The sequence below is a fragment of the Echiichthys vipera genome (genome assembly GCF_963691815.1).
Source record: "Echiichthys vipera genome assembly, chromosome: 3".
Taxonomy (NCBI): domain Eukaryota; kingdom Metazoa; phylum Chordata; class Actinopteri; order Perciformes; family Trachinidae; genus Echiichthys; species Echiichthys vipera.
This window is the reverse complement of record NC_139828.1, coordinates 26,924,005-26,951,484: the sequence shown is the minus strand read 5'-3', so window position 1 is coordinate 26,951,484 and position 27,480 is coordinate 26,924,005. Positions and strand designations below refer to the sequence as shown.

General features: G+C 39.8%; 1 protein-coding gene across 1 annotated transcript; it reads left to right on the top strand.

The window, feature by feature from the left end:
* The first annotated feature begins 2,388 nt into the window (after nt 1-2,388).
* Nucleotides 2,389-26,621, top strand: tprg1 (tumor protein p63 regulated 1). Its single transcript, XM_083940678.1, has 6 exons — nt 2,389-2,474; nt 2,668-3,188; nt 4,455-4,546; nt 9,476-9,652; nt 21,015-21,168; nt 23,295-26,621. The coding sequence occupies exons 2-6, from the start codon at nt 2,688-2,690 to the stop codon at nt 23,487-23,489; spliced, it is 1,119 nt and encodes a 372-aa protein (XP_083796804.1). The 5' UTR covers nt 2,389-2,474; nt 2,668-2,687; the 3' UTR covers nt 23,490-26,621.
* The last annotated feature ends 859 nt before the right edge of the window (nt 26,622-27,480 follow it).

Genomic DNA, 27,480 nt, shown 5'->3' with positions numbered 1-27,480 from the left:
AACCAAAAAACTGCATGGAGAGACCGAAGCATAAATTTAAGGAGATACATTACCAACTGAAACCCTTACAGCTTGTCAGCGCGGAACATTCCAGTTATGCAGTGTTGATTTACTTGGCCTAGTTACAACAATATGGATTATTCTTATCCTCGCTACTCCGAATGATGTGATGCATCATGGGGCAAAGGGTTTCTAAGTTCACCGATTTACGTAGAGCAGCAGCAATCCAATGTTACGGTGCTGTCATGCTGCGATATTTCCATTAAACTACCACCAGGTCTGTGATTCATTTATGCTCTGGTCTTGGGTTTGCAGTTATCGCAGAATCAAATAGAGGAAGAACAACAAGGAGATTTACAGATTTCATGGAGATTTTGAAGAAATTCCAGCTTCTTGCACTAGTTCTTCTGTTTAAGCAGAGGAAAACATTTAAACTTATGTTAATAAACCATCACTTAGGTAAAGAAGCTCTGGATTTATTAGAAGAATGTACTTGACTACGGACCAAAAACAATACCTAAATGAGATGTGAGCTGAAAGCTACTGGCCATTCACACTCAATACTAAAGAGCATGAAAATCTCAGCCTGCAGTCCGTGGGAGTAGCTAAGCAACCGTGCAGAAAGAGCGCCTTGAGAAATCTGTCTACATTTCTTTGACGTCTGCAGATTACAACTGGATTGATTTTAAACTTCCAACAAGGCGCTGGAAGAGCTCCCTGACAGAGTTGTGATTGGGAATGAGTGCCTTATACTATATGTCAGAAAACATTAGCTTACACGCAGACTGATGTTTAAATGGAGATGCTATTCAAGGATTTGTAGGAGGAAAAGTCTTTCAATGATCTGGTTCATCCCACAATTGCTTGATTGTGTTATTGTCCAGCTGAATCATGAATGCCATTCACTGGTATTTTAGGAAAAGATGTCAAGACAGGAATGTAAGCTTGAGAGAGGGAAATCAAAGCGAGCTAAATCTTTCATGAAGAGTATAAATAGTGTGCTTCACAAATCTGTAAGGTTAGACAGCATCCTAAGTTATTAGAATTCCGTCTTGATCCTGAACGTAACAGTGATCCAAAACGATTAGATGAAACCTTTCTGTAGAGCAAAGGGCGAGATAACAATGTTGAACCTAACTGGGAAATATAGTCTCAATTCTGTCATCATTTAAAACACCTCGAGCAAACTGTTGGGTGGATTTCAAATAGCAGAAAGAGATGGACATTATAGCGAAACATATGTGGACATGGGGATTACACATACTAGTGATATTGGGTAATGGGAATTGTGGATTTTTTTGAAGGGAGTCAGATCTTAGGTCTGTTGCTTTCTGCTGATAGTTGTTTTTTGTTCTTTCTCCGTAATTTCATTTCACGTTTGGATGAGGTTTACCAGCAGTCACTCATGCTGCCAGACATAATGTTAATGGTCTGCATTGTAAAAGTTACACAATGTGACGTCGCATCCTTCTGCTTTGACATTGAATTTTCTACTTTGAAGTTCCCCTCTGTATGGAATGAATGGTGTAAATAAAGTTTCCTTGGCTTGAATGCAATCCATGCAACACTTGACATTAGTCAACTTTTTAGTGGCACAATAAGAAAATAAAAGTATAATGCACAACGATAAAAAAAGAACAGCTTTTACCAAGTATGACTTGGTTCCCTTCGTTTGTATCAAAGAGAAGTTGAAAAGAATCAGATTGTTTGCAGACGTTGTGGAGGTAATGTCATGCCACAATGGGAACCTATATTGTACTGTGAACTTGATATGTAGAAAAACACACAAGCAGTGAAAAGATGGCAGCTGCTCCAGTGCCCCAAATTCACGGCATGGCATCTGGCTTTACATAATCAAGGTGCTGTAGAATCACTAAAGCACTGTACAAGTGGCGGGGGGTATGCATCATTACCTAATCCTGTGGCCCTGTAAATCAAGGCTTTAGCTTTTACTGTGTCGGGCTCGCATTGTGCATGGAAAGTTGAGGTTATTCAAATTGCCTCAAACAGAGTGGCACACAAAAACATAGAAGAAGCACAAAGAGTGGGGGGTGAGGGGGAAACATGCTGGCAACATGGCATCCTATAACAGGTAAATCCGGTCATGCAACATGGAGCAAGTGGAGTCAAACTGTGTGCATGAAGTCTCACAACATCCATAAATGCATTAGAAAGTATATTAATCCAATACAGTATGGAACCAGCAGCGCACCTATTTATAGATTAGCATACAGAGGTGGTGCAGGAAGTGTGCAGGGTTTATTGTTCTCCTGTAAATCAGTAAAAGGGTAATGTAAAGGCCTGAGTGCTGAGTTCAGGTGCAGCCTGTTCTGTCCGCTGCTGTTGTTGTTGTGCACGCCCATTAAACAAGCTTGAGACTCGGAACAAGGAAGTTATGCCTGTTGCCGCTGCCTCCATCTACAGTACCTTTCAGCTAATGCTTTAAACACATTCTGCGACATCCATAAGTAGTGGTAAGCCAGTCCTCTTTATTGCTATCACCGTGCACTGTTGACACAAAGAGATCTGGGGAATAAATATGTGTGGTCTCGATACTGGGGAAGTAACTGCTACCTAAGATTGACAAATATTAAAAGCAGCGGTGTCAAAATGAAACCTAGTGGAAGCTGTCTCAAGTGGACCTAAGTGTTGTTAATCTGTTTAAAGAGGTGTTGTGAAGCCCCGTCATGGCAGAAGCTGAGGAGGAAGGAGCTCCAGGTGAGGAGTTCAGCTTATCTCCCGACGGCCCGGAGGACACTCAGCCTGTTGCTGCCCCCACACAGGCCACCGAGGAGCGGGCAGGGGACACTCAGCCTGTTGCTGCCCCCACAGAGCCCACCGAGGAGCAGGCAGGGGACACTCGGCCTGCTGCCCCCACAGAGAGCACCGGGGAGCGGGCAGGGGACACTCGGCCTGCTGCTGCCCCCACAGAGGCCACCGAGGAGCAGGCAGGGGACACTCGGCCTGCTGCCCCCACAGAGAGCACCGGGGAGCGGGCAGGGGACACTCGGCCTGCTGCCCCCACAGAGAGCACCGAGGAGCGGGCAGGGGACACTCGGCCTGCTGCCCCCACAGAGAGCACCGAGGAGCGGGCAGGGGAGGTCGGAGCGGCCCGCCCCCAGCTTAGTGACATCTCCGTGGATTCATCTCTGAACCAGTTTAAGATCCGAAAGTTCTTCGTGCTGAGGGTAAAAACTTTCACAACAGCAGGGAACTTTGTACTGCCATTAACATTTCTGTTGGTTGAAACGAATTTCACATCGCGTTGCAAAGTTTAGCTTATTTGAAATTAGCTGTGTGAAAAATGTTAAGCTGGACACAATTTTGCCTTGACTATCTTTACTGAAATGTTATTTATTTATTTTTTTGTAGTTGGCAGCTAGTTAATATTATTATTATTAATATTATTTTATTTATTGAATTTGTTAGCTTAGCACGTCATGTATTGCACCAGAGCTAGCTTAACGTTAATTTATGCTAAGTTTTACCTGCAGTCCCTCGACAGGTCTCAGTGAACACACACACACACACACACACACACACACACACACACACACACACACACACACTACAGTAGTGACAGTGCAACCCCAAAATGGTTACTTCGCAGGTTAAGATATTGACTAAATTACCCTGTGAATAGTCTCATAGTTACCTTTAGCTTTAACTATATTTTGCTGCTAAAACATCTGCACTCACTTAACTACTTGCTGTACTTGTAACTGTTTTCAACATTGTGATATTGCTACTTTTACTGGAGCTTTCTCCATGGCTGTGTAAAATACTGACTTATTAATTTCGATTCAATAACACACTCTGCCATAACACACAATGTTTTGCAGTCAAGTAAAATAACACCACGAATCACAGATGAATCAACGCCAAAGTCATCAATAAATGGAATATTAACAGCATCACAAAAGCAGTGTTTACTGGAGGCCTGGATTGGATTGTGATGTGAAGTCTGCCCATGTTGCAACTCAGATTTCAGTGAGACTGTCAGGAGGCCTCAGTAGGAACTCCTCATCTTTTTAACTTGCCATTGAAATAATAAAACATGCAATATTAGATTTCCCTGTTACAGACATGACAGTTTGAGTGTGGATGGCATTGGAAAACAGAAATGCTCGTAGCTGACTATTTGGATCTGTAATGTATTATGCACTGAATCTTTCTCTTGTGTCTTCAAATACCTGAGTTACTTAGATTTCTACACAGAAGCTGCACGCTCAGCTTTCTTCCTTTTCAGTCATTTTCACACTGTATGCAGAGGCGTGATGTTTTTGTTTATTGTCATTTTGTTTGACACACAGACGAGCTGACATTTTGTTGGAGTACCAGTCCCAGCTGTGCATCTGCCTCAAAGATTACCCTTTAAGCTCTCTGTGCACACACATTGTGATTGTCACAAAGGGAAATTAGGAAGTGACATCAGTGCATTTCTGTCTCCTCAGCCTGGCACTCTGAATCAGGCCATCAAAGACGTTGAAGCCCTGGTGGATAAAGAAGTGGATGGCAGTGTTCACAGCGTCTGGCTGATAGCTGAGTGAGTTTTTGGCGTTTTTGCTTTAAAAAATTCTTACACAATTAATTATCAAATTGATTGAGAATTTTATTGTGACAATTTTATTGTGCTCAACCAATCTTTTCAGCAATAGTTGACGCATACTTTGAACACTTAGATAACTTTAATTTTATTACACATTCTTATCTGCTCAAAACTACATTACAATGTGCTTTAAACCTTTATTAATTATTTATAAACGGCTTATAAATACTAAATATGTGAGGTGGTATAATATTGTGTAGGGCAGCACGGTGGTGTGGTGGTACCGTCGCCTGCTGTATCGAATCCCGGCTGGGGCCCTTCTATGTGAAGTTTTCATGTTCACCCTGTGTCTGCGTGGGTTTTCTCCGGGTTCTCGGGCTTCCTCCCACGGTCCAAAGACATGCATGTGTTTATATAAACAAATGTAGAAATTCTTCAACCCACGAAGAAACCTGGGACAGTTTACAGTATCAGTAACAGATATCCTGTATAACTCCAGGAAACCTGCTGCCCGGAGAGAGAGTGCTTACTTGTCTTAAATTCTTCATATATAATATTCTACAGTGCGGGCCCATATTGCCTCAGCATGATCAGATGGAGACATCACCATGCATTAAGCTTAATAGAAATGCTCTCATCAAACCCAACTCCAGTAATAGCCTCAGTAGGTAGGGATCTAATTGTAAAAATAAAAAAATAAAGTGACTGCAATACATTTACCGAGTGCACTTGCAGATGTCAGGTTGCATCACTCCTGCACATGCTTTCAGGAAACATTTAAAAGGCTGGCCATGTGCGAATGAATAATACATCCCATTTATGCAGCTCTGTCTAACACACGTTCACGTTTGTCCTACATTTTGCCCGCAGTTACCCCGCTACAGAATCTGCTGTATGATTCCTTGCAACATACAGTAGAGCGTGCATTATATTGTTATTCAGTGACACTGCTGCTGTGTTTCCCAGAGGGCAGCCAGTGACTAATGTCATAAGAAATTCCTCAAATCTGGCTTTGCTGAGGATTGTCACAATCTTTAGAAAGAGCAAGATGATCTCAATGAATCTATTTTAATCACTCTGACTGAACTCTTTTGCTTTTATTTTTTGTTCTTGACTTGATTATTTATTTCTCCCTTGTTTATGCGTTTTCTGAGGTTGTGTTTATCATAAAGGCCTTTTTTTACTTACAAATAGAGTAGGTGGTTTTATTGATGTAAAAAGACCAAAATAGGGTTTCTTCTTAAAAGTGTTAAAGTGTGAGGAAGTGTGATCATTGTCAGTAACAGTGGATTATTAAAGAGAAGATGAACGGCAAGTGAATATACTCATTTAAAATAATCGATCATTCATTGAAAGGAATACTTCAAAATAGCTGTGCATGATATGGATTTTTAAAGCAAATACTAATAATTACCTGGCTGATAATGGTTAGGTAACGGATCATTTCAAATTTTTTATTTTAAAAAGAAGTTCATAACCTGCAGTTTGTGCAAAACTGAGGGTAAAAACCTTCATACTCCGGAAGTCCGACAAATAAACAACACGAAGATGAGAATATTTATATGGCTGATGTGCTCGGCCAGATCGTCTCAACAGTTACAGAGTCTAAGGCTTTTATTGTGAAAGGTAAGAACGGAAGGAGTGGATCTGGCTTTTTCAAGGTTCAAAGGAATATAAATTGCTGTCTTGAATAAGACTACAGAGCTTCCATCTGATTTTTTTATAGAGAGCGAAATCTCACAAAATCGACATAATTCTGGGGAAAAATACGTTGCTTTATCGCTTCGTAATATTCGCATTCTGTGCGAAAAGTAGTCATGACATAAAAACAATATATTGACAAGCTAATTAATTGCAAGAAAAAAGCCCCTGGTGTGGTGAAATGAAGAGCGCAAAGATGGATGATTAAATATTCCATATATCAAATATGGATATATGGCTTAACCAAATCTAACCATCTTCACTGTTGTTAACACACCAAGATCTGACTCTTCAAATGTTCATTTATTCTTTTTCTAGTAAATTACATTAAATAAAAACATAGTTTGCCCTTACAAAACATTTTGCCTCGGAATTCAGATTAAATCATTTGACATAATCTTTCAGTGTAAACTTAATATGTGTTAACTGACGAATAGCAAACCGACTTTAAAGATGTATACTGCCACCCATTGTATTGGAATGTGTGGATACTGCACTTTTTAAGAAGAAGAAGAATTACTTTATTTATCCCGCACGTGTCAATGAAAGTAATATGGCTTCGTATTCTTTAGCCAATAATTGAATTGATACTGATACACATTGTGCATCCGTGCTCTTGCTGAGAGTTAGATGAGAAGATTAACACCACTCTCATCTCGTCTGTACGCTTAATATGAACCCACAGTCCCGCACATCCCCAGACCATCCACAGGTTGATCCTGCATCTCTCGAACACCTCTGTACCGTCCACGACACCATGCACAGTCAAGGTGGATTCATGTCATTGGTACAGTCAAAGTTCGTCACCCACACCTTTCCCATGATGCCACAAGTGGTCAGCAAACTGTCTTTATTAATTGCCGGGAGCAATCAAGAGTGTTTCATTTGAGTTGACCACATGAAGCCGGTTCAGCGGGCCTTAGAAAGACAGCCACTCTTAAGAGAGTCCATGGCACCATGAGTTAGTGGTGTGGAGGGAGCGTGTGTGTGTGTGTGTGTGTGTGTGTGTGTGTGTGTGTGTGTGTGTGTGTGTGTGTGTGTGTGTGTGTGTGTGTGTGTGTGTGTGTGTGTGTGTGTGTGTGTGTGTGTGTGTGTGTGTGTGTGTGTGTGTGTGTGTGTGTGTGTGTGTGTGTGTGTGTGTGTGTGTGTGTGTGTGTGTGTGTGTGTGTGTGTGTGTGTGTGTGTGTGTGTGTGTGTGTGTGTGTGTGTGTGTGTAACACACTGTTAGGGCATAAGAGAAAGCCAACTAGTTCCATTTTTCTTTCCTTTATTTTTGGTGGTAAAAATTTAGCAACTTAGAAATGCTCGCATGCATATTGTATGATCTTTGCCTCAGGACATTTTTGGAAATTGAAGCTTTTACAGTACATAATTGAGCAGCTTTGCTATACATGTTTTTTTGTATTGACTTCAAATAAACTCCTGCAGAATACCATCATCCGAACTGCACTTCACACAAAAAGACTCAAATGCACTTAGTGAAAATCAATCTCTACAGCAGATTTGTCTTGGGACCCCCATAAATCTGGGCTTGTTAGATCAGCGGCTTCTAGTCTTTTTGTCTTGTGTGTCTTACTCAATGCAATAAAGCAAATACGTATGGCTGTATCCGAGTCACAATTTTCCATTTTTATCAAATAGACTATCAAGCACCACTATATTGAACTTACTTTTTGAATGGGGTTTGATGGGATGTTCAGAGTGACAGTTTTTGCCAACATAAGATAACAAACAAAGCCAGAAATGTACCCGTCTAAGCAGAAGGCAGGCTCCGACTGATGATTCAAAATTTCAACTTTCCGAGGGCAGCCCTACAAATAAGCATATTTCCCAAAATGTTGAACTAGAGTTTCTTGATTCCAAAGACATGCTTAATAAAACTGGGATCAACTTGATCTTCATCATCACTTTCTAAGAACAGCAGAAGTCTTCTCTTGACACACTTCGCATCAGATCTCATTGAAAGACCCAAAACTATTTTGAATTAACTGGGTTAAACAAAAAGACAACATCTATTTACAGCTGATAGAAATTATGTGTATAATTAGGAATCTCACCAATGTGAAGCTCCTTTGCACAAATCTCCAATTCGCAATCAGCCAGGAACAAATGGACTAGATGTGAAGGTCTCAGTATTTTAACTCTTTACTGTTTTTCCCATTTGCTTGAACACATTTGTCCACTCAGAAGTTGTGTTTTCAAAACAGTTCACACAGACCTGAACTGAAAGTTTCAAATTGACACATTTTATTTGCGAAATGCTCCAACACTCACAAAGCATTTAAAACATAAAAAACAAATATTTCCATTAAACAACACAACTTGTGGTCAAATGAATATATTATTTAAATCAATCATTACACACATTAGACAATGAAATACAAAATACTGCTATAAATATGAAGCGGAATAACTGTAATTTGAGCTGTTTGTGTTTGTTGATACTTAACATGGTTATAGTTTGTGCCAAAAAAGGGCAAACAAGCACATCACAACATAAACTGTCTTCTTCTCTCCAAAGATGATGATTTTACTAGAGATCGCAAACCCAGCTGCATTCTGCACCTTTTACACTTTTTCAGACGCCTTGTTGAAATACTGTAAAAAAGTCACCTTTATTAAGAACCATTTAGTCATTCATTTTATTCTTGTGTGCAGGTTTTTCTGTGTCCATGAACTGTCTGTTAACTGTTAACATGTGAGAACTACAGGAAGCACATAGTCAAGACACATTCAGACTTTCATTATGGTACGGCTTTTGCACTACGTTCTCCCTTCACCAAAGAACCAACAATGGAATCTAACCCGGAAATACTCACAGACAAGAAATGTATTGTCCTGCATTAGATTTTTCCATCTCATTCTTTTTGGCTGGATCACAGAGCCATATTCCAGGTTTTGACTAGTCTTGTTTCCATACCTTTCAGACTCTGCACTGAAAATTAAATGTGTGAGTGTTTTTCAGTGCTTACGCTTCACTGTATACATAAAGAGGTTAAAGGGATCAGACATGTCACACATGTAGGAAATGATCTTTTGCAAAGACGCTCTTGGTGTCATTGACTTTTCAGTCATCCTTTGGTTACCTTCCCTCATTGTACATAAAGAAATGTCTTGTATTGTGCATTGAACAAATCACTATGCTACAAATAAAGAGTGAGCCAAAAAATGCAGTCTGTTTCCAAATTCAAACACACTAACATACACTATCACTGGATGTTTCAGGGTGGATCACTGGAACAATGAAAAAGAGCGTCTTGCTCTCATCACAGACAACTGTCTCCTGATCTTCAAGTACGACTTTGTCATGTTCAACTGTGAGCAAATCCAGAGGATCCCGCTGAACTTTGTGGACCGCATCTCCTGTGGCAAGTTCAGCTTCCCAAAGCGCTCCCTGCTTCAGTAAGTCCCCTCATTAGCCCTTGATTAGTCCTTCAACAGTGAATGTATACCTTTGATCCATCAAACCTGTAGCTTTAACCTCAGAATGGGCCTCAGAATTAGTGGTGTGAAACGGTAACCTGGAAACTTCAACACTTTAATTTAAAGGATGTTTTTTGCTGATTTGAATCCAGTTCTGTGTCATTGTAATGTGGGAAGTCCCTGCCATGGAGGGAAGCGAAACGCTGTTCACCTGCCTACACTGCCCACACTGCCATGACACAGAACAGGATTTAAATGGGTAAGGTGTTTAATAGAGACATATTCATTGATATTTGAACAGTGTGGAAAAACAGAATAATGTAATCGAGAAAGTCTTAGATGAAATGATCCTTGGAGTGTTTCATTGCTATGGAACAAATAAAATAAAACCCCTATTTGGAGAATTGCAAATATTAGCCCTGATTATCTAATTCTCTAATTTGCTTCCCAAAAATAAAATATCAGCAAAAAAAAAATCCCTTTTAGCACATGATTAACTATTAAAGTCTTAGCACAAAACATGCCTCCTCATACGTTCTGCTGGTATGCAATAGTTCCAATTTTGTGAACATATAGAAGATGTAACGAAGAATGTATCATGCAGCCTCATGATTCTGTTTCAAAGGTTAAAACGATGCTTTAAGTATGCATGACTTCCTAAAAGTACTGACTGTGATTGGACATGTCAGTGAAAACCGTGACACGACGCAGCAGGCTGTGCTGTGAGGGGGATACATGCAGAGGATCGGTGCAGGGGGCAGCCAGGGACACATGGAACAGCCTGAAACCGGCATGGCAGAGAGACGAGTGTGTGGAGAGTTTTTCCAGGGTAAGGAGTGCATAGCTGTCACTTGGAGCTGTCGCTTAACTGATTAGTGGCAAAATTAATGTAGTCCTTTCATCCAAACCTTTTAAAGACGGCTCAGGGGATACTAAACCAACTAAAACTAATTTGATGAATAAAACGTAATGCACTGTGAAGAGCTTAGAGAACGTGGCCTTTATTGGAGGCTTTATCTCTGCACATTACGCTAAATTATACATAAAACGCTGGTGAAAACCACCCGGGAGTCCAGCAGTAAAGAGACCGTTTCAAATGAGAAAGACTCGACCCTCAAACATTTCCTCTCTCTGTCTTCATCTTCACCACTTCCTTCTTCTTCCTCCTTGTCTCTCCCGCAGGAGGTGTCTTCCTTTATTCGTCTAGGTCATTCCGTCATATTTTTGGCAGAAATTGATCTGTAGTAAAGTTCATGTATATATAATCCTCCTCCCTACTGCTGTAATAAAACATGAAACTTTGTTTCCACATCATAACTTCCACGTGAGACAAAAGTGTGAAAAGTTTGGCTGAGGATTATTCATTTGCTATGTTACATAACTTTTTCGGTTACACTTCATTTGGAGTCCCACTATGTAGCATTTATAAGCAGTATGTAAACCTTAAGTAAATGTTTGTAACACATTATAATTTGATTATAAGCTGCTACATACTAGACTGGGAACCAGGCAAATTTGTGAGCTCACGTTTAATTTGCTCTGGCAGATACATCAGGTCCTCCTCCTTATGAAACAGATTCCAGCCGGCCAATCCCAACCGTTTCTTGTATGGGGTGGGGTTTCAGACTATAGCTGACAACTTGCAGAGCCTTCACGCTTCCTCACGCCTGGGACACTACGACAAGCATAAACCTAGCTGAGTAAAGAGGAGTGTTGTTGAGGCATTTTCAAAAACAACCAAGATGGCTGCAGCTGATGTGGAACTTTTTCACATTTGTTGGCTCTGACTGGATGTTGGTCTATGCAGTTGCGTCCAAAAGCGTTTTGGTCCACGGCCTTTGATGATACCCTTTGGAAATCGATATGATCTGAGCGGTTGCAGACTAACTCACATTTGCGATGAGGTCTTGCGACGCCATGAGCTGTAAGATGCTATAAAGCTCCATTGAAGTGAGGAGAACAACAGAGTCAGCTAAAAAATAATCTGTGGATTCATCACTACGAGTGACACTTTATTAGTCATGTGATGCATTAGAATAGGATTATTAACGGACAGACGTGAGGGTGGGAGCATTTAATTAATGATTGAATCAGCAAATTTCTGGAAATGTGGAACTAATGCTTTAAGATGTTAGCTGCTGTCTAAGTCTGTTTTAGTCTATATGTATGTGTATGTGTATGTTTACTTCCTGTGGTTTGATCAACATTGGAAGTAAAAGACTGAACAGGCTGCACTTCAGACCTTTCAGAAGATGCAAAGAAGTCTTCAGTTTTAATGTATCAGAAAGTTCGGACAGTAATGGAATAATCTTTAATATCATTACTCACTGAAAAGCAAATAAATATAACTGCATGTGCTGATGCAAAAAAGGAAGTCTCCGCTTCTCCACATCAATATATCAGTGGGATTCAGCTGCTTATTTAGACGTCATGATGGTGACAGTTGGCTGCTACTCTGAAGGTGTGACTGTTCACATTTCAGATATCTTCAGCCTGGTCTGCCAGCTGACAGTTGTCATCTGACCACTTGATGTCAGTGTGCACCCTTAGTAGAGGCGGTTCAAAGCACGAGCACGCCACCTCACATTTCTTCATCTGTTTTTTCACCTGTTGGTTTGAATCAGTGTTGATAGAAAGTCCATACTGTATGGACTGCAAGAAACTTGACACAAAAGCAGAGCCATTTTCTTCCCTGTAGCATTCAACTGAATTGACACTGAGGGAGTTCTCATAGCTGCCTTGTTTAGTTTAGCACTCAGGTGCGGACCAAAACAACTGGACTGAGACCACCTTGAGTATGTGGTCTCAGTCCGGTTGGAAATTTACTCCGGTTCTCTTTGTCTGTGGTGGGAATGTGATCCCACCTCGATCAAACCAGACTGCCAGGCAAATTTGAGCTAAATGGCTCCTGTCTGGGTCCGGGTCTGCTTTGCATTCTTGGATGTGGCAAAGCACACCAACTGTAGCAGCTTACGTAATATTAGTAGTAGTAGCAGCTAGCTAATTGCATTGCAATGTTTCTCTCACAGAAATATGCACTAGTTCAGAGCAAAGGATCTTTTTCCTGTATTTCTTGCTCCTGCCCCAGACACATCTGACCAATGAGCGGCGTGAACATTCTCATGTGGTTTGTGGTGCATTATGGTTGCTTTGATTTTTCTCAGTGGGAAAAAAACTGAACCAAGGGGGAAGCCCTCCAAGTTTACAGACTTATCGTGCGGACAAAACAAACAATAGGTGTAAAAAAAAATCCTGGAAGCACTTTCATGAACGTTTGACCCCGGTGTTCCCAGGCCATCAGCTTAAGAACAAAGAATATCAAACTCCCCTCCATGGAGCGTGTAATTTGGCATCATCACCCTCGTCTCTGCGCTATCAGCCTCCCCTAAACCTTCATGATGCCAATACAAGTCGTTAAGGGAGTGTCAGTATTTCTAGTCCTGATGATTCTGTTTTCATCACACATTCTCCAGGTGCACCCATGACGAAAAAGCACAGCATATTCTTCGTCTATGGGGAAGGATGTGCTTTAAGTGCCTTCTTTCCAAACTGTCTAGACAAACTAATTACCCAGCACATCATCTATTTATTTTTTTTATTCCTGTCTGAAAGTGTTGGGTGTGGAGGTTTAAAGAAGCCCCACGAGAGGTGGCTTCAGTTACTGCTGTAGGATATATATATATATATTTATGAAGGTTGGAAATAAGCCCAGCATGGCACTCCTCTGTTTCTCATCTGATCAGTTCTGGATTTTTTTTTTCTTCAAAGAGAATGATGCCTTATTTAGCCCTCATCTTTAACTAAAAACAGTTTTAGTAACTATTATTCCTTCCTCACATTGCCTATTGTGATGCTGACTCAAGTGGGCTTCTTATTTATTTTAACAGTTGTTTTGGTATACAGATCAATAGGGTGTTAAAGCTATAGTTTGAGTCAGGTATTGCATTGGTTCTTTTAGACCCGGTTTACAGACAATCATCCTCTCATTCTGAAGTCTTTCTGACCACACCTATACAAACCAAAGCAGCTTACGTGTTCAGCCAGCAGAGGGCAGTCCGTACATGGCAGCTATTTAAGAGATCATCAGCATAATGTACCCCATCAGGTGATAATTTAATCAGAGCCACAACCGTTGTAACGTGAGGCAGAAGAGTTCAATTCTGACATCTGAAACAAGTAAGAAGGATGTGCAGACACATGCCACCAGTTTTCTCTCAATGAGGACTGTTTTCACTCCTTAACCAACTCCACTATACAAACAGTATTTTGGTGAGGAGACAGTGGGGCTAAAGCTTTAGGGGTCACCACTGATGTGCAACATTGCTGGGGTAGTCACATACAGGTTAAACAAACTGTGTGTGTGTGTGTGTGTGTGTGTGTGTGTGTGTGTGTGTGTGTGTGTGTGTGTGTGTGTGTGTGTGTGTGTGTGTGTGTGTGTGTGTATGTGTGTGTGTGTGTGTGTGTGTGTGTGTGTGTGTGTGTGTGTGTGTGTGTGTGTGTGTGTGTGTGAGTGTGTGCGTGTGTGCGTGTGTATCCTTCTTACTCACTCGTCTCACCTTGATTACTACTCTTACCCCTCTTTTAGTATCCCCTAGACTAGCTTGAAGGACTAACTTTTTTTTTATAATGTAGAAAACATTGAATCCTACATTTCCCATAATGCAATTCAGTGATGTCTCTCAAAGAGCCTCAGAAGACATTACACATCTGTTTTAGTAGTCCGTGTGATTAGTAAACCAATGCCGAGTACTTATCCCATACCTGTGTGTTAACAAATGCACATGTATATTGATCATTTTGAGCAGCTTTGTAGTATTATTCCTGTATGGGTGTCAAATGATGGCTATTGTTGTGTACCTGGCCCAGGTTATACATGCTGGGAATGAATGCTACAGAACTTTCATTCATTATCTAGTTTGACAATCAGTCATAAGATAAATAAACTACTTTAAGTAGATTTTTTTTCTTGGGGTTAACTTACATGACATCAGATCAGTGCATCTGTACTGATAGGATCATTTTAGGCAGTATTGGAGGCAAATCTAAATCAGACTGGCCGATTACTTATTTACATATTAATTGGTTGATTATACCGACCATTTTAATATGGACCCCTGAAAGAGTAGTTGTTGTCATAATGAACTACTAATGAGGATCTCAATAAACAATAAACCCCAAAACTTGAAGCATAAAGCCTAGGCACTTTGACATTGGGGACAGGTTTTGCTTGATTTATGCCAAGACCTGTAATTTTTACCCTTCATAGCTGCAAAAAAATTGCAACACTCGTTTGACTCTTAGGTAACTTATTATTCAGCCACTGAAGAGGATATTTCATTTCGGCAGCTTCCTTCAATTAACGATTCCCTGTCATTTTAACTGCACTGTAATACTGCTGTTTCATAGATAAAACGCCTACTGCAAAAAATTAAATGCAAACTTCTATTTTTACCAATAGGCGTGTAATGTTTGATTCATGCTGCTTTAAATTCACCTTGGGAGCAGTGTTCAGCTGGTGGACAGCTTTTTACGGGGGAACTATCTTAGCTAACAGCCTGCAGCTATGATATCACAACCTTTGCATCATGCCATCCACAGTAACATGGCTGTATGTCTAAAGCTTCAGAGGTTGCATAAGCAGCTTTATCAAGAATAATGTAAATGTCTTTTTAAGATTTACATTTTCTTGGGAAAGTGTGTATAACAAGTAAGCTCAATTCTTTTTTTTTTTTTTCCTAGTCGTCACTGCACCCTTTTTCAGCCTCTTTACTCCTTTCACGTGTTGGTTGGATACATGTATGGATGGCTGACAAACCTGCAGGCTCTATTGAGCAATCAGACCAGATTTGTTTGTTCACTCTGAGACAGTGTGGGACACTTGCCATGACAACTGGAGCAGGGCTTGATATTTATCTTGTGATCTTGTGTGTTGACTTATGAGTCCCAAACGCTTGAAAGCCTAAGGAGGAATTTTTCGTCACTTGCCTTTAAGCCCAGAATACAGTGTTTCTTTTATGCATGTGTGCGTTTTGGATAAACACTGTGCATTCAGTGGAACCCTGCTAGGAAGGTCAGTTAAGTTTGGATTTCCCCAGTTTGGCCTCTTCCTTGAGGTGTTTGTAAGTCAGTTTTTAAACATTCCTTTTGACACAAACCTTGTCTCCTTGAGAAAATTATGAATGACATGACAAAGAAAGGTGAAGCCCGCTTTCACCGTTTCTGTATTTTCATGAGTGTATCGAAGTGAGGCACAGTGAAAGTCCAAACCCCAGCTCTGCCACATAAACACAGTGAAGACTTCCAAGGCCTCTGGCTGAAAAGCCCAGCCCTGCTCTGCCTGTTTGGGCTGGTCCCTCTCCCTGTGATAGCTTACCTGTGGAATTTGCCAAAGCTTTTTTATATCCCCATCCATGCTAGAGCAATAGCTGTGTGCCCTTACAAAGGGCAATGTGTACAAAACGTAACCCCACCATCCTCACTCGCTTTTGCTGAAATATAATCAGTCTTTTAGCCTGGGCTTTGCTTTTGTACCAAGTTTTTTTCTCTTTCCTCCCCCTTTTCTTCCTGCACAACATTTGCTCTGGAGGAGGCACATAATGTTCAGCAGCAGCATTGTCATTTCGAACGTACTTGAGTAAACAGGGCTAGATGATTGCATTATGATGCAGCCCCTCCCTGGGACGGTGACATATCAACAGCTACACCACTATTGTTTAGCCTCAGGTGTTTAATTCTGTTTGGCAGGAAGTTCTCTTGTACAAAGTATGTGGTTAAATGTGCACATCAGTGTGACAGATCATTAAGAAAATCAGAACACTGTTGGGAAATCACCTGCACCCTGATTTAATCATCTTCCCTCTTACATTTTTATGCAAAGCAGCTGGTACATTATAGATAAGACTTTGCACAATTACATTTTTTTTAATTCCACAAACAGCTGCTGTTGACAGAATCACAAAAACACCAAAACAGGCTCTTTGATTGCCACAACGAGCTACACTTTATGAGCCCTGTTTGCACAATTTTGATGTGTTAAATTGTTTCGCAAGTTGCCTCTAGAAAGCTCTCTCCAGTGTCTATACACAGTATTTTAAGTGTTTGTACATCCACACATCAAGTGCTGAGTACAGCAGCAGGCAAATGACTTGCATAACAACATATGGCACAAATGTTTGGACAATGCCAAACAAAATGATGAAATCTTGAGCATCTCTGATATCGAATCAGTGTTGGTATGAGGGCAGTGTGGGCAGAAAACGGCACGTTATGCAAGAAACTAATTTTTAAAAAACATGGATACATTTGATCTCTCAATGTACGTAAGGTTTGTAGAACTGTGATGCAAAGTCAGAATTCACCCCTCGTTGCCTTTGTTCCGATTCTGAACTTGATTTAATGTTTAAACCATGACCAATGTATCAATGACCTTTTGTATCTTTTGTAAGATGATTTAACTACTATAACAATATTATTTGTGTTGTTGTGCCATGAGTGTGAAGTTATGTTTGACTGAGGAGTTAAACCGGTCACTACAGGTTTTTCTAGCTACTGTTTTGAATCAATCTGGCAGTTGTTTACCTGCTTTGTTAAACACCATGAGTTCATCAAGACCTGTTAGGCCAGAGTATGTAACTGTATTTAATTCAAATATAATTTTCAGTCCAATAGAAAACATGTTTGTGTGGCATTAGTTTACAGGAGACTTGAAGAAGGGCAGTGACCAAAAGTGTTGTTCAGTAAATGAACATTGGCAATATCATTTCAGTCAGGAACACATTTAAACATTTATTGCAACAAATGGAAATACGGTTACGCTTGGCGCTGATGGCTCCACTCTTAATAATTCTCCCTGTACTAGCCAAACAGCATGCTAAGCCAAGACAGGGAGCACAATGCTTCAATCACCAATGGGTGTACATGAGTTGGCCCAAATCAAGACACTGAGTACCATTTTAAATCTTTGAGACATGTTAGGACTCTGAACTAGAAAGGTGGAGGCTGGGGTGGAGGAGGCAAAGCTTTGCCAGCAGCAGCGGTGTGAGACAGCGCTGGGGTGCAAAGACCAGTGCAGAGGGAGTCATATTTCAATGAACCACCTGTGTGAGGACGGGCTGTGATTGGTGTCTGACTTATGGAAATCATTCAATCGGTGGGCTGTCAGACAATTACGGATGGGCTGCATGACTACCGAGTCCTGCATGAACTAACCTAAAGCTTCATATCTTTAACACTTGAGTTACAAGCCTTTATTTGTGGTCAGTGGTCTATATAAGGTTACGTACCAACACTACCAGGAACACATTGTTTGGGAGCAAAATCCTTGTTTTGCCTATGTACTGTGTCTAGAAGTATTATTTCTTTTAGGGATGGGCCATATGATAATATACTGTATATCATCAAAGTGATACAAAAATGTCTATTGTATATATTTTCCCAAATAGTTTATATTGCAATGTTGAAAAACCAGCATGCATTCAATTAATACGTCATTTAGACACATGTACAAGTTTATTGAAAAAATGAGAAAATACAAATTAAAGAATTCACACGAGAGTTTACTAAAATAGCCATATATATGATCTATTTATTGAGTCACCAAAAAACTCAAAACATGCTATATTGTGATATATATTGTCATCAGGATAGAAGATTTCCTATTTGTATGAATGATCAATTAATATATGATGTATTTTCTTCATTACTCAATTCATCTTTTGATCTCTACAATATCAGGAAATAATGAAAAATGTTTCCCAGAGCCTAATGTGACTGACAAAAAAAACTGGTTTGAGAGATCTTACTGGACCTCTGTAGGCTGCTCTTCATCATGCTGATGAAGGATTATTCAATTTAGTTAGAAGTATGACCAGACTTAAGTACCCATTAAATTTGATTATATGATCTTATTTGATACAGCGGCACGGCTGGGGCCCTTCTGTGTGGAGTTTGCATGTACTCCCCGTGTCTGGGTGGGTTCTCTCTGGGTTCCTCCCACAGTCCAAAGACATGCATGTGTTAGGTCAATTGGTGATTCTAAATTGCCCGTAGGTGTGAATGGTTGTCTGTCTCTGTTTGTCTCTATGTGCCCTGCGATAGACTGGCGTCCTGTCCAGAGTGAACCCCGCCTCACTCCCGATGTCAGCTGGGATCAGCTCCAGCCCCGGTGTTTGTAAAACACCAAGGCTTTACATGGTTCAAGGTCACGTGTGGTTGTGATATACTGTACATATCAAATCAAATCAAATCAAATCAAATCAAATCAAATCAACCTTTATTTATATGGCGCATACAGAAAAGTATCGCAAAGTGCCTTACAGATATACATGTATATATATCCAAGTCTTCATTCTTATACTTACAGATTCTTTGTTACATTTTAGTTTATTTGAATCCTGTGCAGGGACGTAAAACTGGCCCTAAAAAGAGCTGCAGGGGGTGTTTTGAACTCACTGTGACCCTGTACCTTTTGTACAGCAACAAAGATGCAGTATTCCCCACAGATTAAACAGTTTGAGACATGAGAGCCCTAGATCACGTTTGATGGACAATGTAAATAAAGGATTGTAAGGCTCTTCCCTGCATGGAGATCAACACCAGCATCATTTCAAAGATGGGATCTGTGAGTGTTTTCTCTCGGTCTTTTAAAGTTTCATTAAGCTGAGGAAAGATATGACCCCGGGGCATTTTCCTTAAAACCTATGGTATTTATTTTAATATGATGATGAACACTCTGTGGATTATCCCTCTAAAATGGTTAAACATGAGTGTCCTCACATTAAGTATTTGCCCCGAGGACAGATTGGACAGATTAGTGCCATTTTTCCATTATTCTTAAATTGTTACTATAATGTGAACTGATGTAGAAGCAGAAAGAATGGTCCATGAAGGTGTGGTAATTTCATCTCAGGAGGTGGCTATACATTTGTATTTGTGCATCTAATTACTGTAAAGCACTTAAACGCAGAGAGCAGTAAGACACAGTATAGGTGAAAAAAATGGCACACTGCAAAATAGTTTTGTAATACTTTTATCTCAGGTTAACTCGCATGTTATCTCTCGTTATCTTGTGATATCTCAGGTTAACTCACATGTAATCTCTCGTTATCTTGTGATATCTCAGGTTAACTCACATGTAATCTCTCGTTATCTTGTAATATCTCAGGTTAACTCACATGTTATCTCTTGTTATCTTGTGATATCTCAGGTTAACTCACATGTTATCTCGCGTTATCTTGTGATATCTCAGGTTAACTCACATGTTATCTTGTGATATCTCAGGTTAACTCACATGTTATCTCGCATTATCTTGTGATATCTCAGGTTAACTCACATGTTATCTCTCGTTATCTTGTGATATCTCAGGTTAACTCACATGTTATCTCGTGATATCTCAGGTTAACTCACATGTTATCTCGCATTATCTTGTGATATCTCAGGTTAACTCACATGTTATCTCTCGTTATCTTGTGATATCTCAGGTTAACTCACATGTTATCTCGCATTATCTTGTGATATCTCAGGTTAACTCACATGTTATCTCTCGTTATCTTGTGATATCTCAGGTTAACTCACATGTTATCTCTCGTTATCTTGTGATATCTCAGGTTAACTCACATGTTATCTTGTGATATCTCAGGTTAACTCACATGTTATCTTGTGATATCTCAGGTTAACTCACATGTTATCTCTCGTTATCTTGTGATATCTCAGGTTAACTCACATGTTATCTCGTGTTACCACGAGAATCCGGCTGCTGTGTAAGGTAACAGTCCGACACCACCTCACATTTAACACTACGGAGCTGGCATGGTAAAATCTGTGTGGTGTCGGATCCAACTGATTTATGTTCTAATACAGCTTCTCCGAGTAATGTCAGATCTTTTCAGCTTTGCGGTGCACGTGTAAAAGGGGCTAGAGAGTTCTGGTCCACAGCTCACGAAGCCTGGGTGTTGTTTTGCAGCCCCAGTGGCAATACACACTGCAGTTTGGTTTGTTTTTTTAGGGCTGTTGAGCGTTTTTTTCCCCACATGATACCTGTGATAAAAGTTATAGATGAAAACAAGTTTGTGCCACATAATTGTCACTTATAAATGGCAGCCTATAAGTTGTAGCTATTCTGAATGTGGCTTGAGGCAAAGAAAGCATTTATATTCAGTGTATAATTCTCGGTGGAAATCAAAACAAGAACTTGTTTGTAGAAAGCAGCGAGTCGTGTTGATTGATCTTGTGACAACATGAACTGTGAAATCTGAAGTTTTGTCACCTGTTTGAGTCAAAGGTGTCTCTGACGGAGAAACACTGCCATTTGTGTTCTTCTGTGTTCCTTTCCATTCGTGTTTAGGAGAGAGGGAGAAGGGGTGCGAGTCTTCTGGGACCGGCTGAGAGAGCCCTCCTTTACCTCCAAGTGGAACCCCTTCGCCACTGACTTCCCCTTCTTCACCTTCACCCACCACCCTGTGAGGAATGTCAGTGACACATTCGCTGGTCTCTGCGACGTAAGTTAATCAATCAACAAATATTTTCTCACTTAACGCTAGTGGTTAGGTCCAGCCATGCAGATCGTTCTGGCTTTATTTGCTGATGTTTCGAGATATTTGAGATTTCTAAGAGAAAGTTTGTGAACTGCCTTTTTATTTGTCCATATGTATCTGTTGAAATATTTAGGTATTACATTTTGTGTCATGACTAATCCAGATGGAGGTGTGTACTCACCTGAGAGTCATGGAGACACTCTACTATTATCACAAAAAAAACAACAGTGTGGTGCGATGGTCAATTGAGTCATCACATAGATATGACTTACTGGAATCAAGCATCAGATATCATTTGTGTGTTATTTGTCAGTTTTAATACTCAATAAATCATCAGAACTGACACTCGTGTGGATCCTAAGACTGCCCAGGTATCAGCATACATATAGGAAACCAGCACTCAAACGACTTCTTTTAGTTTTAGATTTGGTTAGCGTAAAATTAAGATGTTTCATAAGCAAAACACAAAGGATGATGTGTCAGGATTTCAACATATCCCAGGTGTTTATGAAGGACAACAGCAGACGACTCAGCATGAGGAAGTGAAGAGAATGGAGCAATCATTTACATGTTTTGTAATGTTTCAAACACGTTATGCATGCTGTTTCTGCTGTCATGCAAAGTAAGTGAGAGGGTGGGCTGAGCCTGACAGACTCAAACAGCTGTGCAAAACCAGGAAAAACATTTTCTAAGAATCAAATGTAATCTTAGTCTTAAAGTTGTACATAAGATTTGAAATGCGTTGTTTCTAGCGGCCTCTGTGGCAGTAAGATGTGACTGCAGGCGAGCCTGTTCTTACAGGGCCTCCATCTTGTCACGTCCATGGTCAGTCACTATGTGTTGACAATTGTTTTATATATTTTTTTTAGTGGTGGGGCACGATTAAAAAAAAAATCTAATCATTTAGAGGCTTTGTAATTAATCTGAGATTAATGTCATATCAGTATTTGACTTAAGAAGCAACAGTTATCAATTTAAATGGATTTTGGTATATGACTTAATTAATGAATAGACACAATAATGAGTTAAACAACAAAATGTAAAAAAAATTTTAAACTTTTATGTCTGAAACACATTTGTTTTGGTTTATAAAAAATAAAAAAGTGCTTAGTACGGTATATTCAAGAAAAGTGGAAACCTAATATTGCAAAAATATTTAGAATAATATCCTTCCATAAAATAAACAGTTAAACAAAGAGTGCTTTTTCTCCCATGTTTTCAAAAACACAGAAACAAAAATGATCCATCAACTAATGACAGTCCCCCCTAGCAGCGTTGTCTGTGCTAACGTTAGCTGCAGCATGTTCAGCACTGTGGTGGGGCGGAGGCTGAAAAGTACATAAGATTTACTGGAAACTGGCATTAAAAGCTCACCACTGGCCTTAACTCTAGTAAAACACTTGATAATGCAATTAGGTTTCTGGTCTCATTTGTGGAGAAACTGGGTGCTCTTTCTTCTGGCTGTTGGCGTTTTGGGCGTATTTAGTCTTAGTGTGCTATTAGGTCAGCTAGGTTACTCATACCAGTATGTCCGATTTGTGCCACACCTATTCTACTGTCCTTCAGTTACGTCCATAATATACTATAGATATTATTATTATCATATATTAATAAATCAATTATATTGTTACAACCAGTTGTTTCTTGAATCCCACATTGAGTCGATGATACTAAAATATACCCAACCACCACACATCAGGCTTGTTATATTTCTGAGGGACGGATTCTGCTCAGAAGTGACAATGAGTTGGCCTCATTCATAAATGTTTTTCTAATAAAGGTTCCTATCATTTTCTGTTTCAACAGAAAACTCTACTGTTTTAACTTATCATCGTGAAGTAAATTGCACATTGTAATGACTATAGCAGAATGACACCAGCGTTAGATTGGTTCCCTTTAAGCCTCGCTTCCATGATGCAGTTCTGTCTGTTACCACGTACGAACTCCTGGGAAATGACAACTCACTGAAGTAAGATATTGTGACCTCATGGATGCCACACCCTGACCACAGAGATAAGTGAAAGAGCCGTAAAAAGAAAATTAATGTGTTTCCTGATAGATTTCTGATCATTTCACCCTCTTGACCACAGATCCAGAACTTCAGCGAGCGGCTCAAGGATGCAGCGCAGAAAGCCCACGCCATTAAGCCCGTTCCTGGGAAGGCCAACGGCGTCCTGGTCCTGAATCAGCACATTTACATCGAGGCTTACGTGGGCCTCATGTCTATCCTCGGGAACCAGAACAAACTGGGATACTGCATGGCTCGAGGAAATATTGGCTTCTAAAGCTTCTGTGTTCAAATAATTTGTTTGGTTGTCGTTTAAATTGCTTGCTAAAATTCCCTAAGTCTTGAATTCATGTTGATACGTTTGTTTACAGAGAGGATTGACCAAAGATTCATTTGTCTATATTCAGGTTTAGTGTAACATTGAAGCACGGATTCTCAGGAGGTTCTGTGTGAGGTTGCAACAACTATGTGATCTCCCCCCACTGCTTATTACCAGTGTGTGGTGTCTGAGCACTCAGAAATATCCACATTTCAACACCGCTCTTCACCGGATGACGGATCCCCCGCTGCTCTCAAGGAGCTTTGTATTTGCTCCTTGGCGATATGGTAATTCAACTCTTTCGCAATGGGACTCTTTTCTTCCTCCCTCAGTTTCTCTGTTAATTGCTCATTCCCATGCCATTCAGCCCCTTAGAGATTCACTGGAGCACGGGGCCCATTTTAACAGTTTACTTTTATCATTTCTAGTGTATTTTTACAGTGCGTACACTGGTGGGATTTCCCCTTGATTTGTGTGTTTATCCTTCCAGTTCTATACTCAATATTTACACCTGAGCCGATGTCCACGCCTTGAAAACATGACCATGTCTTTATTTGTAGACACATTTTCGATTAAACGTTCGTGGTCAGTGACAAACACATAGTGCTTCTGTGACTACTTCTTAATAAAACCCAACCTTGTTTCACCAGTTTAATGCTTTTACTGTGTGAAGCAGAAGCAGGAGGTCCAGCTTTATTTAACGGCAATCAATTGTCATTAAAAGAGTAATTATTACTGAGTATTCAGCAACAAAAGAGATATGTTGCATTACTCACTAAATTACTTTCCTTCCTGCTTGACTGGGCCAAAGCGTTCACACTCTCACATTGCATCTTTTGTATTTAACATATGTAGAAACAGGAATTAGCATTTTGGTTAAACAAGCTCACTTCTAAATGTCAAGTAAAGGAGCGCAACTGGGAATCGTTATTTTAATGTAATAACTGAATTTCAGATTGTAATCCTTTACACTAGTTGTTACTTATTAATGCATTACTGCTCGACAGTGAAAGAAGGCTGATATCAATGGGATCAAATTAAATGCAGGATTACATACTGCATTGTTTACTTAGAATACCCTCTGCATACAGTATGTAGGCAAATTGAATCCAGCACAGGAATGGCGGACCCTGCCAGCAACAATAAAAACTATATTATATTATATTATATAGGCACAATTACAGAATTTAAATGCACTGGATGGATATTTTTATGAGGAGGCCAACCATAAATAGTGTCAAAAACAGGATTTAATTGTATGAGAATCTTAAGGTTTATAGCTTTAAAGCCTCTTAAGTGAAATTATACACCGGTAAAATACAGTTCTGTTCTCAGATGAGTGACAAATACAAGTGAATGAGGACAGACTTAGCCAGCAGTATTTAGACTCTTCTAAAGTTTTCTCTTCAGGAAACAAGGTTAAGTAGCAAGCATCCCAGGAGCACATGCAGCTGTTATTCCACAGGGTAAAGTATATGGTTAAGTTCAGCACCTTTAGTATCATGTATCATAACCTTAGGGTCTGAAGGGGTTAACATGTTTCCTCCCAGAGTGAGGACGTGTTTTTTAATCCTGGATCAAGCCCTGCTCTGGCCTGGAGCGAAGCACCTCATCCATATTTCTGCTCTTTAAGTTGTAAAAAGTTCAGAAAACAGGATTAACTGCCAGATAAATGAACAGTCAGAAAGTTTTGTACCTTAAGCCCTCAAGAAAACTGCAGTTTGACATTTAGGTCACTTGATGATTCAAAGCTGCGACATTACTGGAAGAATACCCAACTGTTTGTTGTTTGGTTTCCATGGACTCCATTTGTACCAGTGATCGTTTTATTCTTTTAATTGTCATGACCTTATCATAGCTGCAGGTAAAGCACTTACCAAAAACACTGAGCGACCGCTTTACAACGAGAGACTATCGTGTCACAAATCATTTTAAAAATAATGACGGACTTCTCGAGATGTAACATTTGTGATTATGTTGTTTGCTATTCAAGTGATACCATTCACATGTCCTGTCATGTCTGAGTTTAGATTTAATGAATCTCCCCTTTAATCATTTTCTCTGCATCTTTTAAGAGCATCACTTCATGAGATGCGATGCGACTTGCTCTAAATGTCAGAATATAGAATTAATACTATATATGGCCCCATGTGTGTGCACTCTGCAGGAGGGAGTGTGTGGGTGTGTTTTTGTGTAGGATGCATCTCTGTCCTCAGATGCTCTTTTTTCTCACATCATTATATTCATCCCTCAAGGTACTTTACCAGAATTAAAGCTCTAATTTGTTTCTCCCAACGTTGTACCGTATGTACAGTCTGTACTCAAGATTCACTGATGAGACAGGACAGATGCGGCTATGCGTTTTGTATACATAACTACTTACAACATTGACAGATTAACAGTTGTGATTAGGGTTTCGATGTAGAGACACAGGTTATAGTTTTCTTTTGTCAAAAAAACATTTTGCCACAGAATTTACACTGTTTAACATTGTAATCTTAAAAAGCTAAGTTTATATGCTGCCTTAACACTTGCAAGTTCATTGAATCATTTCTGAACTTAGTTTCACATATGTTCATGTGCTTGTTTCTACTATTCTGCTGTATTAACTGCCATAACATATGAGTCATATTCACATTACTATAGATATTATTATCTATCTTTGTGTCTGTCTTTTTCTCTCTCTGTCCATCTGTCCGTCTTTTCTCTCTTTCTCTCTCCTTTTCTTCCTCCCCAACCGGTGCAGACAGATGTCCGTCCTCCACAGAGCTGGGTCTGTCTGACGTTCCTGCCTGTTATAGGGAAGGTTTTCGTTGTCACCGTACTCTACGGGGGAATTGTTAGGTCTATGTAAATCATAAATAAGTCATAGAGTGTGGTCTTTGCCTACTCTGTAAAGTGTCCTCAGATAACTTTTGTTATGATTTGGCACTCTACATAAAATTGAATGAGTTGTTTTAATAAACACACACCTTACAGAACTCGATAAAACAGCTTTAAACTAAACATGTGAAATTAATAATCCTTGAACCGGGTATATGCAGTCTGAATTTTTTTGTTTGATTCCAACTCATACTGTCCGGGTTAACCCTCTGTGATGTAAAGATTGAGATGATTTATGTTCTTACACTGGGCTGTCTGATCGTTGCATGTGTAAAATAGAAAATAAAGCGGCAGATCGGGCCTGCAGACCGTTCTTGCAGATGCCAATTGTCAGTAAAGATTTGTTTGAAAGCTCCGAGGCAGGTAGAGGTTTGTTTGTTTGTTTGCAGATGTCTGTAACTTTATACCAGAGGTTCACAGTAATTATAACCATAACCTGTACTGTACTTTCAACTGATGGACCGCAGCGCTTTGAGATGACGTAGTATAACGAGCGACAAAGTGGAGGAGGTCAGGGCTGATGAATGGGTCAAACACACACAGGACTTTCACGCGGGAGACGGCTGTGCATTTCCTGTGTGAAACCAAAAGTCAACACTTTATTTTTAACTTAACCGACCTTACTATGTTAGTAGGTAACTACATCATGGATAAAATATAATTTGATTTGACTACGTAACACAACACAATGTTTTACAGTGTAATGGAAACTAGACAGTGTCATTAAGCTTTAGTAATGAAGAAGTATAATAGTATATAGTATAGTTGTTGACAATATATATTGTATAATAATTGATTATTAAACAACTTGAACTGCAGCAAAGTTTGGAAGAATTTTCTTCTGGGCCAAAACTTATAATGTACAAATTAAACAGACATTTTATATGAGGGCGTGTTGCATTTCACTTATGAATCTTAGTAATTACACCTTCAACACAGTTCCCCTCTACAGTACCGCTCACAGTGCAGCACACTACGTGTATATCACTGCTTTGTCAAAGAGAAGCACATGGACTCACAAGACAAATGACTTTCAAAGCTAATGATTGCATTCCATTCTGTAAAG

What these genes read in the sequence shown, in the direction of transcription:
- tprg1 (XM_083940678.1), top strand. Translation starts at nt 2,688, where the DNA reads ATGGCAGAAGCTGAGGAGGAAGGAGCTCCAGGTGAGGAGTTCAGCTTA. An exon ending in GAAAGTTCTTCGTGCTGAGG is followed by an intron (nt 3,189 to 4,454) that starts GTAAAAACTTTC and finishes CTGTCTCCTCAG; the next exon opens with CCTGGCACTCTGAATCAGGC. An exon ending in AGCGTCTGGCTGATAGCTGA is followed by an intron (nt 4,547 to 9,475) that starts GTGAGTTTTTGG and finishes TGGATGTTTCAG; the next exon opens with GGTGGATCACTGGAACAATG.